The sequence below is a fragment of the Toxorhynchites rutilus genome, chromosome 3 (assembly GCF_029784135.1).
Source record: "Toxorhynchites rutilus septentrionalis strain SRP chromosome 3, ASM2978413v1, whole genome shotgun sequence".
Lineage (NCBI taxonomy): Eukaryota > Metazoa > Arthropoda > Insecta > Diptera > Culicidae > Toxorhynchites > Toxorhynchites rutilus.
Window position 1 is genome coordinate 207,781,567 of NC_073746.1, and position 15,230 is coordinate 207,796,796.

The 15,230-nt window shown below is 39.6% G+C and overlaps 1 protein-coding gene across 2 annotated transcripts in view; it reads right to left on the reverse strand.

Moving 5' to 3' along the window:
• LOC129779742 (neurobeachin-like protein 1) overlaps nucleotides 1-13,182 on the reverse strand; it is a 230,308-nt gene extending 217,126 nt beyond the window's left edge. For both annotated transcript variants that reach the window (XM_055787400.1, XM_055787399.1), the window contains exons 1-4: nucleotides 12,781-13,182; nucleotides 12,439-12,636; nucleotides 12,078-12,248; nucleotides 11,734-12,009 (exon numbers count right to left, since the gene is read on the reverse strand). In XM_055787400.1, the coding sequence (XP_055643375.1) occupies nucleotides 11,734-12,009; nucleotides 12,078-12,248; nucleotides 12,439-12,636; nucleotides 12,781-12,831 (696 nt within the window). In that variant the 5' untranslated portion in view covers nucleotides 12,832-13,182. The remainder of the gene's footprint in view (nucleotides 1-11,733; nucleotides 12,010-12,077; nucleotides 12,249-12,438; nucleotides 12,637-12,780) is intronic.
• Nucleotides 13,183-15,230: the final 2,048 nt, after the last annotated feature.

Here is a 15,230-nt window from a genome sequence, read left to right on the forward strand (position 1 = left end):
GATTGATATCACAAAATCGTAAAACTCGTCGCATGTCATTAATGTACATAATATATAAAATGAGCCCTAATACACTTCCCTGAGGTACTCCAAGATTATTCCCTACGGGGCTGGATATGAAATCGTTAAAGATAGTCCGTTGAGTTCTGTCATACAAATAACTTTCAAACCATTTGTATGCAGTACTCGTAATTCCAAAGCGCTTAATCGTGTTCAACAACAAGGGCCTAGAAATTGTCTCGAAAGCGCGTTTTAGATCCAAGAAAACAGCAATGATGGTCTCTGTACATTCTAAATTATCTTTCCATTTTGCTAACACCAAGTTCAATGCGGTTTCACAGGAATTACCTTCCCGATATCCCGATTGTTCTGGTATTAGCAAAGTGTTATGATTTAAATATTCCAACAGCTGGCCTTTAACAACTAATTCCAATATTTTCTCTAATGTGTGCAACATGTTGATGGGACGAAACTCTTCGGCTTTAATCGTTCCAGCAACCTTTTGAATAGGAACTATGAAAGATTCCTTCCACACCTTAGGCACATGCCCAGTTAATAAAGACTTATTAATAAGGTCCAGCAAGATGTGATCAATGACATGAAAGCAATCTTGAATAACTCTAGCATTAACACTATCTACTCCAGCTGTTTTTCCTAAAGAAAAGCAAATAGTTCTAAGTTCATTTAATGTAATTGGGTGAAAACTTTCAAAACTACAATTACTATTAATCGGCTGTTTTATTTCATCAGGTTCATCGACCAATTCAATAGATTGATTGATTAATGAAACACTATTGACAAAATAATCGTTAAATTTAGAAGCTATTATCTGTTCAGACTGTTCAAGTGTGCCATTAAAAGTTATGGATCGCGGTTTGCTATTATTAGGTTTCAAAAGGGATTTCAAAATTTTCAATAACTCTTTGCTGTTGCTTTGATGCTGATCAATCTTCCTCTGAATATATTCACAACGAGTTTTCTTAACAGATTGTGAATATCTATTGCGCGCGTTCGTGTACATATTCCAATGATTTTCATTATTAGTTCTACGAAATTTATTGTACCACCTGTCTCTCTTACGTTTGAGACGCAAAAGATCCAATTGTACCAGCTGTTCGAGTTTTTCACACATACAAACTTTTGCGTAATTAATCGATTGGTACACGTTTTCAAGACATCAGTTAGAACAGCTGCTGATTCATCTAAATTACTCGTCCCGAATGGAAAATCCAAGCTTCTCAACACAAGATTCGAGACGGCATGTTTCGAATATTTCCTTCAGCACTTTAATTTCACAAAATCATCGTTATCAACGAAATTATCTACTACATTAATAACTAAGGTCTCATGATCGGTTATTTTTAAATTTGTATCAGTGACAGAGCAAACTGTATCAAAATTGGAATAAACATGATCAATTAAAGTTTCACTGTGCCTGGAAATACGCGTAAAATCATTTACTGTTTGTTTTAAGTTGAAAAAGTCTGCTAAACGCTTCAAATGGTTTGAATTATGGTTATCTCGCCAATTGATATTGAAATCACCAGCCAATTTACTCAAAAAAGAGGTAAAAAATAAATATTTGGAACTTTAGCAATAATTTATGCTATATTAGCTGTTGGACTTCTAGGATTTATTGTATTAACTCACCATATATTTACAGTTGATATAGATGTAGATACTCCAGCTTATTCTACATGGCACACAAAAATGTAACGAGTAAAACTTTTTTTTTCAGGGGTCTCCATACCAAAATGCCCTGTATTTCGAAAACTATAAAAGATAGAAAGTGGACGTCTTCGACGAAAGTTCGTATTCTAATAAGATCTAAAACTTTGTCGAATACACTATATTGCTATTTTGACCTTAAACAAAATTAGAATTAGTTGTAATTTTTTCAAAGAAAACATTAAACAGTTGTTGTTAGAAAAACTTTTTCCCTGTAAAAATGCCCATCTTCCGATGTATGAACGACTTGTTGGAAATTGTAAGAGCTATTCATATGATTTTTCTGAAAATTAAAAAAATACGTTTTTGAGAAAAATAATTATAATTTTTTAAATATTTTTTTTCAGCAAAATTTGTTTTCAAAAAAAATTTTGGCATTTTTTATGAAAATTTTAATAATTTTCTACATTTCATCTTTTGATCCGAATTTTATAGGTGTTATTGTTTTTGAGTTATATTTTTTGTAGAAAATAAAAAATTTTGGCCATTTTAAAAAAGAAGTGTTATTCTATATTTCAAGTATGCAAAGTTGCTTAAAAGACCCTTGTGTTTGCAACCACAAGATGGTACTGCTAATTCCTAAGAAGTTATGCATATAGGAATAACGGAATCAATGCGCTTCCCTAACACGGACTTTTAAACCAGGTGTTTGGGGGAATCGACGTTGCAAGTACATGCATGCTGCGGATACTTTCGTACTCGCTTGCATTTGTACAGACTGAAATGTGTCTCCCCAACAAGGTCTACAAATGCGAGGAGCCATGGGAAAATAGTCATTACAGATACTAAAGGCGAATTCAATATGAAAATTGCAGTTGAAGTTATTGATTCATGTAAGGCGAGAGTACTTAGGTTTTTGCGTTTTTTGCTTTTGCGCTTGCGTTTTTGTACTTCGAAATGTGTTTCCCTAACACGGACTACAAAAGCGGGTACGAACACAAAACTCATTCAATCAATAATTTAATAAATACAAACAAATGATGACTAAGTCAACGTCTTCAATCTTGCGGTTATATCATAGATATAACAAACCTATCAGAGAATAAAAAATTACAGGAAGCCAATCGACGGCTGCAGGCAGCGAGCAACTTCATATTTATGGTAGACGAGGTGGCGGAATCGATTCTTCAATAATTTTATAATAATAAGTATTAATGTTGTGTTTTTGACGTAGGACTACGTCTTTCATTTCTATACCGGGGTGTAAAATCAAAGTTTCGAAAACGAAAGCGTTACGCCGGAGACCGAGATTTTGAGCGTTAATAGCTCCTAAACATCTGAACGAAATGGTATGATAAACACTTCATTCGAAAGATAAAATGTCTACTAACCACTGGTGGGCTTCCATTATCGAGGAAAATGTGGAAATAACTAATCGTTACTGAAAATAATCTGCCAGTTCCTCTGGGAATTTTCAAAATATATTCATGTGAAAGAGTTTAATTGAATGTTTTCTATCCATGAAATATCCATATAATACATTTGGGTTTGTGATTTGTCAATCAAGTACAGTTAGCAGGTTAGCTTCTGAAGATTATTCTTCAGAACAAGGTTTTTCGTATCCTATATTGGATGCATAAAACCTTGTGCCTCCAACGTAACGCTCTCGTTTTCGAAGTCTCCCAAATATTCATTTATTCATTCATTCAGAATGGGTTTAGAATCAACTTCAAACAAATGATCTCTAAATCAACGATAGTCCTACGTCACCCTTGCGGTTATACCATAGATATAACCCACTTCCTGTTTTTTTTTGTTACTATTACATGTTACAGAGTTTACGTTAGATTATGTTATTATGTCATTTGTTCGTATGTTTGTTTGTTTGTTTATAGTAGGACATCGAAATCGATGCAACCGTAACTGGATAGGAATTACTGTTACCGACGATCACCACCGAGATGGCAACCCGGCTGTAGACTTGCCACAAGGAACAGTTAGACACGCATAAAAATCGACAGTCTTGTGAATTATAAATTTGTACTTGCATTGGATTACTCAAAAACACTAAAACGGACTAAAATGTAAGCAACAAACAACATTTATATATAGAATCAAAAATAACAATAAATATTTTATAGCTTGAAGCTAACTCCATCAAAAAGCGAGTTTGCTCTCTAGAAAGTTCCCGAAACACGTGTGGCGGAATTTGTTCGCAGTATTTTCCACGTAACAAATCTTCAAGATTTTATTCGACAAGTTGCAAATCGTTAGATTCATTTGCGGAGAACCCTTTTGCTGTGTCCAAGTGGAATTATGCCGTCGAGAAAAACGAGTAAAGGAGCATACCCGAAATCATCGACTCAACATAACCTCAACGTAACACCAAGAAATTGCAATGCGTGCAATGAGCCAGACTCCATTGACGATCAGGTCGAGTGCGAGAAATGTTTAGCATGGTACCATTTCCAATGTGCCGGAGTAAACGAATCTGTAAAAAATCACAGTTTCGTTTGTGCTGAGTGCAACTCACAAGTTCCGGTCGGGTCATCAAGTTGTCACTCTGGCAAATCCAACACATCGAGTGCAAGAGCGCTCCGAATGCAGATTGAGCTTCAACGTATGGAAGAGGAGAAATTATTACGCGAAAAGTTACTTCGCGAGCGGACGGAGGAAGAAAGGAGTATGCAGGAAAAGGAGAATGCGTTACATGAGAAGATTCTTCGGCAGGAAAAAGAAAGGAGAGCGAAGGAAATGCAGGAAAGGCAGAGCATCGAAGCGGAGCACATAGCGAAGCGGTTTGATATTATGCTCAGTCTCGTGGAGGAAAAACATGGGAGCGAAGGCTCAAAAAGTTGTGTAACAAGCAGGAGCGGCGTAAGCAAGGTAAAGCAGTGGTTAAATACCCAGCCGGCTACGACTTCGGAAACGATCTCCGGGAGCAAAATTACCCCGATCGTTATCCCGTCTGCCGATGAAGAGATAACCAAACACGTCAGCCAGATGCAGCAACTCGATATGTTTATTTCACCACAGAAGAAGGCAATTGTCAACGAAGAAGTACCAAACTTTGACATTTCTTCTTATGCTCCAGCCAATGCGATGGTGCAGCCACAGGTGCAACCACAGCCACACATTCCGGATTTCTTGAAACCAGGATTCATACATGCAGGTTTAACAGCGAATGTTTTGTCAACGGAACAGGCGAAGCTGTGCAAAACGGCTCTTCAAGTGGAGTCTCATCAACATTCGTCGAAGTTATTCAACCAACAACGTTCCCAGCGTGATGATCAATCGTGTTCGCAGCCGCCTCGAGGGGATCCTGTCACCACAAAGGAAGATTGTCAACCGAGGATTTCTACAGCATGGCGTCCCCCACTCCCAACGTACAATAAGCACCAGCAATCCATACATGAGGTAATGCCAGTAATGCAGGTAGGTTCAGGCCATTTAGTAAACCACAACACAGCTCATTGTATTTCAAGCACTATGATGATGAAAAACCCGGTACCGCAAATCAATACATCAGATATACCTTTATTGTATTCAACACCTAAAATTAATCACCCGCACCCGTCAGCCACTACGCGAAATGTGAATGTCGAAAGATCATATTATACCGATTATTGCAGTCAAATTCCTTGCCACGGTGATACGTCTCCCGCCACATTCACGAATTATCAAGCACCAATTATAACGCCACTTCCTGTTCCCAACGCTAATAATTTCGATCGTAATATAGCAGGACCATCTCCGCAACAGCTGACAGCACGTCACGTAGTACCACGAGATCTCCCAATATTTGAAGGGGATCCATCTGACTGGCCCATTTTTATCACAAGTTATAATAATTCTACTGAGATGTGCGGTTTTTCAGACGCAGAAAATTTGATGAGATTGCAACGCTGCCTCAAAGGAAGTGCTAGAGAAGCGGTAAAAAGTTTCCTCCTTCATCCTTCAATGTTATCACATGTATTGTCCACTCTTTATACTCTGTATGGGCGACCTGAGTTGATCGCAAACATGCTATTAGAGAAGGTGAGGGCATATCCGGCACCAAAACCTGACAAACTTGAAAACTTAATTCAGTTTGGTCTATTAGTGCAGAATTTATGTGGACATTTGCAAGCAGTAGGAATGAGTAATTACTTGAACAATCCTACTTTACTCCAAGAGCTGATTCAAAAACTACCAACCAATGTTCGTCTTGATTGGGCATTACATCAACATCAATTTTCCTCACCAGACATAACAACATTTGCGAATTTTATGTCGGCTATGGTGTCTGCCGTGAGCAATATAGTTCCGGTCACAGCGACGAAAATACAAAAAGAGTGGAGAGGTGAAAAGCAAAAGGATAAGGGCTTCGTTAACAAGCATTCAGCCGAGACGGTGGAAATCGATGTGACTACTTCAAATGAATCAACGGAAAGATATGTGAGGGATTGTGCAATATGCAAGAAGGCGGGACACAAGGTTAAGGATTGTTTCATATTCAAGGGGTTAGATATCGATGCTCGTTGGAAAATGGTGAATGAAAATCATCTATGTCGCCGTTGTCTCAATTCACACGGAAGAAGGCCATGTAAAAGTGATATTTGCGGGATTGATGGTTGTCAATATCGTCATCATAGACTCCTACACTCGCCTAAATTACAGACGGTTATCAAGCCAGTCGAATCTGCACAATCGTCGGGGGTTTTCTCATTGCATAGTGAGAATGGGAAATCAACTCTCTTCCGCTTAATTCCCGTAACTATTTATGGACAGCATGTTCATGTCGACACATTCGCTTTCATGGATGATGGATCTGAATTAACGCTGATGGACGAACGCCTCGCAGACCAGCTTGATATTAAAGGGCAGGTTAGCCCTCTCAGTATGCAGTGGACTAGCGACATTACTCGTACAGAATCAGATTCGAGGATCATGCAGATCAAAATATCCGGCCGTAAATCCAACAGGCAGTATCAACTGAAGGACGTTCGCACCGTAACTAATTTGAATCTTCCGTCGCAAACTCTTTCGTTCAGCGAATTGCAGAAGCGTTTTAATCATTTGCGTGGACTTCCGATGGAGAGTTATAGCAACGTGACACCTCAACTTTTAATCGGTCTCAACAATACTCATCTCAGTACTGCTCTGAAATTTAGAGAAGGCACAAGTGGTGAACCAGTGGCTACTAAATCAAGGCTCGGATGGTCGGTTCATGGGAATTTATCAGGTATTCAACGAGTGCAACGCGATCATCATCATGTTCAAGTCTGCAGACAATCGTCTTCGATAACGTCAAATGAAAAATTACATGAAATGGTGCAGAACTTTTTCAACGTTGAAAGTGTGGGAGTTTCCGTAGTTCCTCTTTTGGAATCAGCCGATGATGAACGAGCTAGAAGTATATTAAAGAATACCACTGTTCGAACATCCAGTGGACGTTATGAGACCGGACTTCTTTGGCGCTATGATTTCATCGAATTTCCAGAAAGCTGGCAAATGGCTGAACGTAGACTCCAGTGTTTGGAGCGACGACTAAGTGCCAATCCTGAACTGTACGAAAATGTGAGAAAGCAAATAACAGAATATGAGATCAAAGGATATGCGCATAAGGCTACTGAAGAAGAGCTACGCACAGCCGACTTACGTCGCGTGTGGTACCTTCCCTTAGGCGTCGTTATGAACACTAAAAAACCAGACAAAGTTCGTATCGTGTGGGATGCAGCAGCGAAGGTAGACAACGTTTCCTTTAATAGTATGATGCTCAAGGGACCTGACTTGCTTTCATCCCTTATTGGTGTGATATTCCGGTATCGTCAACGACAGATCGCCGTAAACGGCGATATTAAAGAAATGTTTCACCAGATACGCATTCTAGAAAACGACTGTCAGTCGCAGCGGTTTTTATGGAGAAGCGATCGATCACTTCCTATCGACATTTATATTATGAACGTAGCTACGTTCGGATCGACCTGCTCGCCATGTAGTTCACAGTATGTGAAGAACCTCAACGCACAAGAATACGAGAAACAGTATCCACGAGCGTCTTATGCTATCCAGAGGAATCATTATGTGGACGACTATCTGGATAGCTTTGATAGCATTAGCGAAGCAATAGAGGTTGCGAAGGAAGTGAAACTAGTTCATGCTAAGGCAGGGTTTGAAATGCGAAAATGGCTTTCGAACTCAACAGAAGTGACAGAAAAAGTTGGTGGAATAGTAACGGAATTCTGTAAATCTTTCACTAGTAATGAGAGTGAGCGTGTTTTAGGCCTGGTATGGTATCCAGAAGAGGATGTTTTCCGCTTTTCTCTGCTGATTCGCGAAGACTTGGTTACGATTATTGAAGGGAATGTCATTCCAACCAAACGTGAAGCACTACGACTAGTTATGAGCCTTTTTGATCCACTCGGTTTGATAACTATGATCACCGTACATGGAAAGGTGATTATCCAAGACATATGGAGGTCTGGTATAGGATGGGATGAAAAATTATCTTCGGAATTATTTTGTCGCTGGAAATGTTGGACAAAGGTGTTAACGAACCTTGAAGAAATCAAAATTCCACGTTGTTATTTCCCTCACTACGATCAGCATAGCTATAACACGCTAGAGTTGCATACTTTCGTCGACGCAAGCGAGTCAGCATACGCATGTGTAGCGTATTTCCGAATAGTGCAAAACGGTGTAGTAAGATGCGCATTGGTGTCGTCAAGAAGTAAAGTGGCTCCACTTAGATCAACATCCATACCAAGACTAGAACTGCAAGCTGCTGTCATTGGAGTACGCTTAGCAAGATCTATTGCCAAGGAACACACGATTAACATCACACGTAGAATATTTTGGACAGATTCCAGCACGGTGTTGTCCTGGATACACTCCGATCACCGCCGCTACAAGCAATATGTAGCCTTCAGAATCAGCGAGATTTTGAGTGAGTCAAGCGTGACAGAATGGAAATGGGTCCCAACGCGGAAGAATGTTGCGGATGAAGCGACTAAATGGAATAAAAATAACTTCTACAGCCCCAGCTCGCGATGGTTCACAGCTCCAGAGTTTCTTTATGAAGCGGAAGAAAACTGGCCTCGACAACATCCACTACAAACGCAGACTACCGAAGAAATAAAAGTAATCCACCATCACAGAGAAAGTACGGGAAATTGTATGATCACCTTTGAACGTTTTTCGAAGTACGAGCGACTTGTGAGATCAGTAGCGTATATTCATCGATTTGTAGAAATAAGTCGTAAAGTGACGTCGTCAGAGAATAAACCAAATGGACTTACACGAGAGAATCTACGAGAAGCAGAAACAACAATTTGGAAACTTGTTCAACAAGAATCTTATGCTGTTGAAATTGAAATATTAAAGAAATGTGTTAACGATCAACAGAAGCACATACGTCTGGGGAAGAAGAGTCCGCTCTACAAACTCTCTCCATTTATCGATGATTGTGGAGTCGTTCGTATGGACAGTCGCCTAAATAACGCTCTATGTGTGCCCAGCGAAACTAGAAATCCTATTATCTTGCCGAAAAATCACTACGTAACGAATCTGTTAGTCCACTCGTACCATCGTCGATTGGGACACAGTTGCAATGAAACTGCGGTTAATGAGCTCCGACAAAAGTTCCGTATTCCTAGCCTTCGTACAGTGGTTCGTAAAGTAGCGAAAAATTGTGCATGGTGTCGCATCTACAAAACCCAGCCGGCTATCCCTCGTATGGCCCCGCTGCCTCTAATTCGTCTGTCACCGTATATACGACCTTTCACGTTCGTCGGTTTGGACTATTGTGGACCGTTTCTAATACGGGTTGGTCGATCCACCGTTAAGCGATACGTTGCTCTCTTCACGTGCATGACGATAAGGGCAGTACACCTTGAAGTAGCGCATGCTCTCTCCACAGAATCCTGTAAACTCGCCATCAGGCGATTCATAGCCAGACGAGGATCACCTCAGGAGATTTATAGTGATCAAGGCACAAATTTTCAAGGAGCAAGAGGTGAATTACTTGTAGAGCTACGCAATATCAACAGAGAATTAGCTGGGACATTCACGAATTCTCTAACTCAATGGCATTTCAATCCACCGGCAGCTCCCCATATGGGAGGAATTTGGGAGCGGATGGTGAGATCCGTGAAAACTGCGCTATCAGCTTTGGCTGCTCCCAGAAGACCAGATGACGAATCGTTCCTAACAGTATTGACAGAAGCCGAGTCAATTGTAAATTCGCGACCGCTGACATATATTCCTTTAGCCAATGAAAACCAGGAATCACTAACACCCAACCATTTCCTACTGCTGAGTTCCACTGGCGTCGTTCAAACTACAAAGCTGCCTACAGAGGAAAGAACGACATTAAGAAATAACTGGAACTATGTGCAATATGTCTTGGATCAGTTTTGGAAGCGCTGGATAAATGAATACCTTCCAACTATAGCCGATCGGAATAAGTGGTTCGAAGAGGTCACGCCTATCAAAGTTGGTGACCTTGTAGTAGTCGTCGACGAAGCTATTCGAAACAGCTGGATACGGGGACGTGTGGCAAGAGTGTATCCTGGAAAGGATGGACGGGTGCGCAGGGCTGATATCAAGACAAAATCTGGTATACTTCAGAGACCGGTGACAAAAATTGTGGTGCTCGATGTCTCAACAAGTGGTATGGCTGAACCTCAGAATTCTTCAAGTGACCAGCAATACGGGGTGGGGGATGTTACCGACGATCACCACCGAGATGGCAACCCGGCTGTAGACTTGCCACAAGGAACAGTTAGACACGCATAAAAATCGACAGTCTTGTGAATTATAAATTTGTACTTGCATTGGATTACTCAAAAACACTAAAACGGACTAAAATGTAAGCAACAAACAACATTTATATATAGAATCAAAAATAACAATAAATATTTTATAGCTTGAAGCTAACTCCATCAAAAAGCGAGTTTGCTCTCTAGAAAGTTCCCGAAACACGTGTGGCGGAATTTGTTCGCAGTATTTTCCACGTAACAATTACATTAGGTGGAAGTGTATGTCAATGTGTTTTTGATGATGTTTGGGATCAGCCTGTGGGTCTAGTTACTGTCAAGCGTGTCATTCCACCCCCGCTGCCACTTTTTCGTGGAGCTTACTTACAGGGCACCGTATCGGATAGTATCGCTGATACTTACTCATACTGCATGTGTAACTCACATGGCTCTTGAAATTGAGTCGGTCCTATGTAATTGAGTTCACGTTTGGAAACGATAGTTCTGAATACCCCTATGGGACACCCGCAATAATGTTGAGTGACTTCTTTCCCTTCTCCGTGTCATCAGTCAGGATCCTGTTTTGAAAATAGTTTTCCAGGATCTTACACGCATTACTCAGTACCGTAAACTTGCGTAACGCTCTTGCGGTAGCTTCCCAGTTGAATTGAATCTTTCTTTCCGCTGCCCGAACTCCATTTTTGAGTCCGTGTTTACTTTCTGTGTACCTCGTCAACCTGTTGAAAACGGTCTTCTCTAGCAGCTTCCCAAACGTATACGGGAGGCTAAATTTTGAGGTATGTAGTCTATTTTCATGTCATATGCCATTCCCGATTAAAAGCACAATGTAGAAACCATTCACAGAGTCAACTTAAAATATTGATAACGTCGCGTTAACATTAAAAACAAGAACATGAGAATGCTACCAAGCAAAAGTTCGACAGCTACTTCCTTTTTTTGTTCTTCAACATCGGGATTTTTTTTTCAAAAAATACCATAGTTGTTAGTCATTATACCATTTCTTTATTTTTTGGGATCAATACTTTGGGCCTGATCACGAACATCTCTTCACGGTGAAAACGAAAAGAATTGTATGCGATTTGTATGCATTTCATTCCGTTTTCACCGTGAAGTGATGTTCGTGATCAGGCCCTTTATATGAAAATCGAAATATTTTTGTAAACATGATGTCGAAATGAAAGCACGATTAATAGCAATAAAGCTAATACCACGACCCCATTATCTCCATATTTCTGATACAAATTAATCACTCACAAGCATACCCGCGCCATTACCGGAAAAGCATAAATAGCTACAATCAACTCACCTGAGATCCGGAAATTACTGCACCCAGTATGTGAATGAAATCTTTTCCAATTTCCGGATATTTATGTGCTTGTTTGGTCTGGAAGCAGTCATAGATGAATGGCACAATCTCGGCATGTAGAGGCGGAATCTTATAGACAAGTTTCGAATAATCGGCCACCTCTCCGCGCAGAAAATTTCTCCATGTTAAGTAAGGATCGTACAACGCTTCCAAAAGGTTGCTGAAGCAGGTAATAAACTGTGACTGATTGCTGGTTAAATATTTTTTATTACTTAACTGGAATTGAAAAAAAAATTGTCTATAAGCACTTTTTGTTGGTTGCATTAAATCGATTGCAAAATTACCTTATCGATTATAACATTTGAAATAGCCACGCAACTAGATATGTAACTAGACTTAATTATGGTTACGATATTGTCGAAATGGCGACATATTATTGTCAGACATTGCACTAACAATCGAATTTCTGTGACCATATCCTCGACCGCCTCATCATCCGTATCGTCGTTAAGAACCTGAAAGATAAACTCTGTTAATGTTTTGTAAAGCATTCTACAAAACACTGAGGTGAAACATGAACCGATGGAATGTAAATATCGGTTTGAATTATTCTCGCCATAATCTGTCTATGCTCCTGAATATGTTTTGTTGACACCGCTTATTATGCAATCGTTTTCCAGTGCCTACATGGATCCCCTCGTTTACCTTCTCAAATTTATCTCTTGCTATGATGAGGAACTTCTCGATGGCTGGCAGTAACTCATCTGGAAGCCGATTCAGATGTGGGCCGGAATCGGAAGTGATGGTAGACCAGTGCGGAGGATTTTCAAAATCAAGCACAAGTTGGTTCCTCCAGATACCAACAAATCCTTGGATAAACTGTCGAAAGTATTTTTCTTCGTTCTATCCGGAAAAAAACAAAACAGTATAGAATCATAATACTTGGAATTAGTCAATCGTTGGAATTTTATGCTCAGTTCACGATAAGAACATATGACACATCAAAACAAGAAAGGTATAAACAGAACTGAAATCATGAAAAATCACCTTTGTCGTATATTGCACCCACAAATTGTAGATATCCTTTTTAGAATCCATTTTCAGCCTATTTATTCACACTGTTATTATGTAGTTTCGCATCTTTTATATTTTAGTCTTTCTTCACTAAATATGCACCTCCCTGAACATAGTATAATATACACACAGTACACATGCACTTTATTGATACTTTTTTAAACCATAGCATAGCACCAAGTAGTCACTACATTTAGGCGTTTAAAAGTCGCAATCCAATGAATGATCTATCTCTCCACTTATGAAGTCAGCTTTAACCGATGCAAAACTAGTTGACTAAATTAGACTATACGGGTAGATTCGAACCGACTATTCTCACCGCACTCAACCCGATCCGAATTGAATTCTAGTGAAAATATGTCAAAATATTATCTCATATGTGGTAGACATCTGTATACAAGAGCATTAAAAACGTCAAAATCCCATTTCGAGAAATCATAACAAATGTGTTGTTAAGGTGCAAACTTTTATTGGGTATAGTTGTGTACAGTGAAGTGTCTCCCAATTTTGCATTTGTGATGTCATCAAATCATACAGAAACCTTATATACAGGCAAGGAAAACAACAGGATGTATGCTTTTATAAATTCAAATGGGTAGTTCATCTCAGAAAAGTTTAAGAGTTGTGTCGAATAGATCACGTAGAGTCATGTCTGATATATAATGCTTTTTGATTTTGAATATATTTGAAGAAGATACGTCTTACAGAATATAGAAATGAATGGAAAATTCAAAGCTCTCATTCCAACCTTATTTGAACCCCTTTGTAGGAAAGTGATGTGGTACATATAAAAATAAATAAACATTCACCGGATTGTGTACTTAATTCATAAGCATAAAGAAAAAGAAGAAAAATATACCCCTAATATGTCCCCTTGTATTTCGATGGGCGGGTGAAACGAAAGAGTATCGTCGGGAGGGAAACATAATGAACGCCGCTATATAAACGGCCGCGCAATTTTGAGCGAGGTGATTCTTAACTTGGATGCAGAAGAGCACACAGTGGAAAGCAGCAAAACCAACTTTTCGGACATTAGTGGATCGGGCACAGCAGCAGCAACAGAGGAACCGACCATTTGGACAGTAGCGGAGCACACATCGGACAACAGCAGCAGAGGATCCAACCTTTTGGACAGCAGCGGAGTGCGCATCGGGCAGCAGCAGCAGAGTTCAGTCGTATAGTAGCGGAGCGTACTTTTGGGACAGCATCAGCGGAGCACACATCGAGCAGCAGCAGCAGCGGGGTACTTTTCAATCGGCGGAAGGAAAATCGTAACCAGACAGCAAAAATGATGTCCGGATACGACACCCTTCGCGCACAACATCGAGTCTCACTCGTGGTGTACTTGCATAACATAGGGCGCTAGAACGCTAGAACTTTCAGGTTTTCAATTTATAAGGGAGGTGCGGGTAATATGGACAGGTGGTTGATTTGTATAGTTACATTTTGAATTTCACATTTCTGTCAATGAGAACCTCTTCTACATGTTAATGACTTTTAACACTTTTGGCTGGTTCATCACTTTACTTCCATTGTTAAAAGAATGTCGGGAGTGAGAATCGAACTCGTGACCTTCAGCGTGAGTGGTACGGACGTTGTAGGTAGATATAGCGATTCTAGCACAGCACAAATATATCGTATACTCTGTCCAACTTCTATAAGACCACCCTGATTCTATTTCGTTGCAACATAAAAAGTACACTCTGTTCAACTTCTATAAGACTAGGTGACGATCTTGCTCCTTTGTACCATTGTAAACAAACAATGTTTCAACTTATATTCTAGTGTATTAGTATTGGTGACTACAATACACTGCATGATTTTCATATGTGTGTGTGCAAGTGCTGAGCGTAAACGAATGTTTTTGTCTGAGACGAGACATGACAATAGGGGGCCGATTCCGGACCACCTCTTCTGTCAAACTCGGACCACTTGCAACTCGGCTTCTGATTGGTTAATGAGGAAAATAATTGACAAAGATAAATATACAAAACTGGGATTTCCAACATTTTCACAGTGTTGCCAAATATATTCAAAATTGAATAATAGTTGCATTCACATTTCATTTTAGCGAAAATTTCTATTATGGATTTTTTGTAAGTTCTCGTTTCTATTACGTCCGGTGGTCAGTTCCTGAAGAGAGGGAAACATTGCATCGGAATTTCCACCATACATCGTTTTGTGATTCTCTTGCCATCTAGCAAAGCATAATAGCAGCGGCCTAGCAGAGATGATCATTCAATTATTTTCCAACCGTGGAGCAGTTAGCAATAAAATGAGGATCAAACAACAAATAACAACCAAGGCAGCAGAAAAAGTATTTAAAATCATGTTGGAACCTGAATAAAGCATACATACCAACAAAAAAAAAACCTGAATAAACGCTATGTTATATTTTGGAAATGTATTATTTTATCAATATT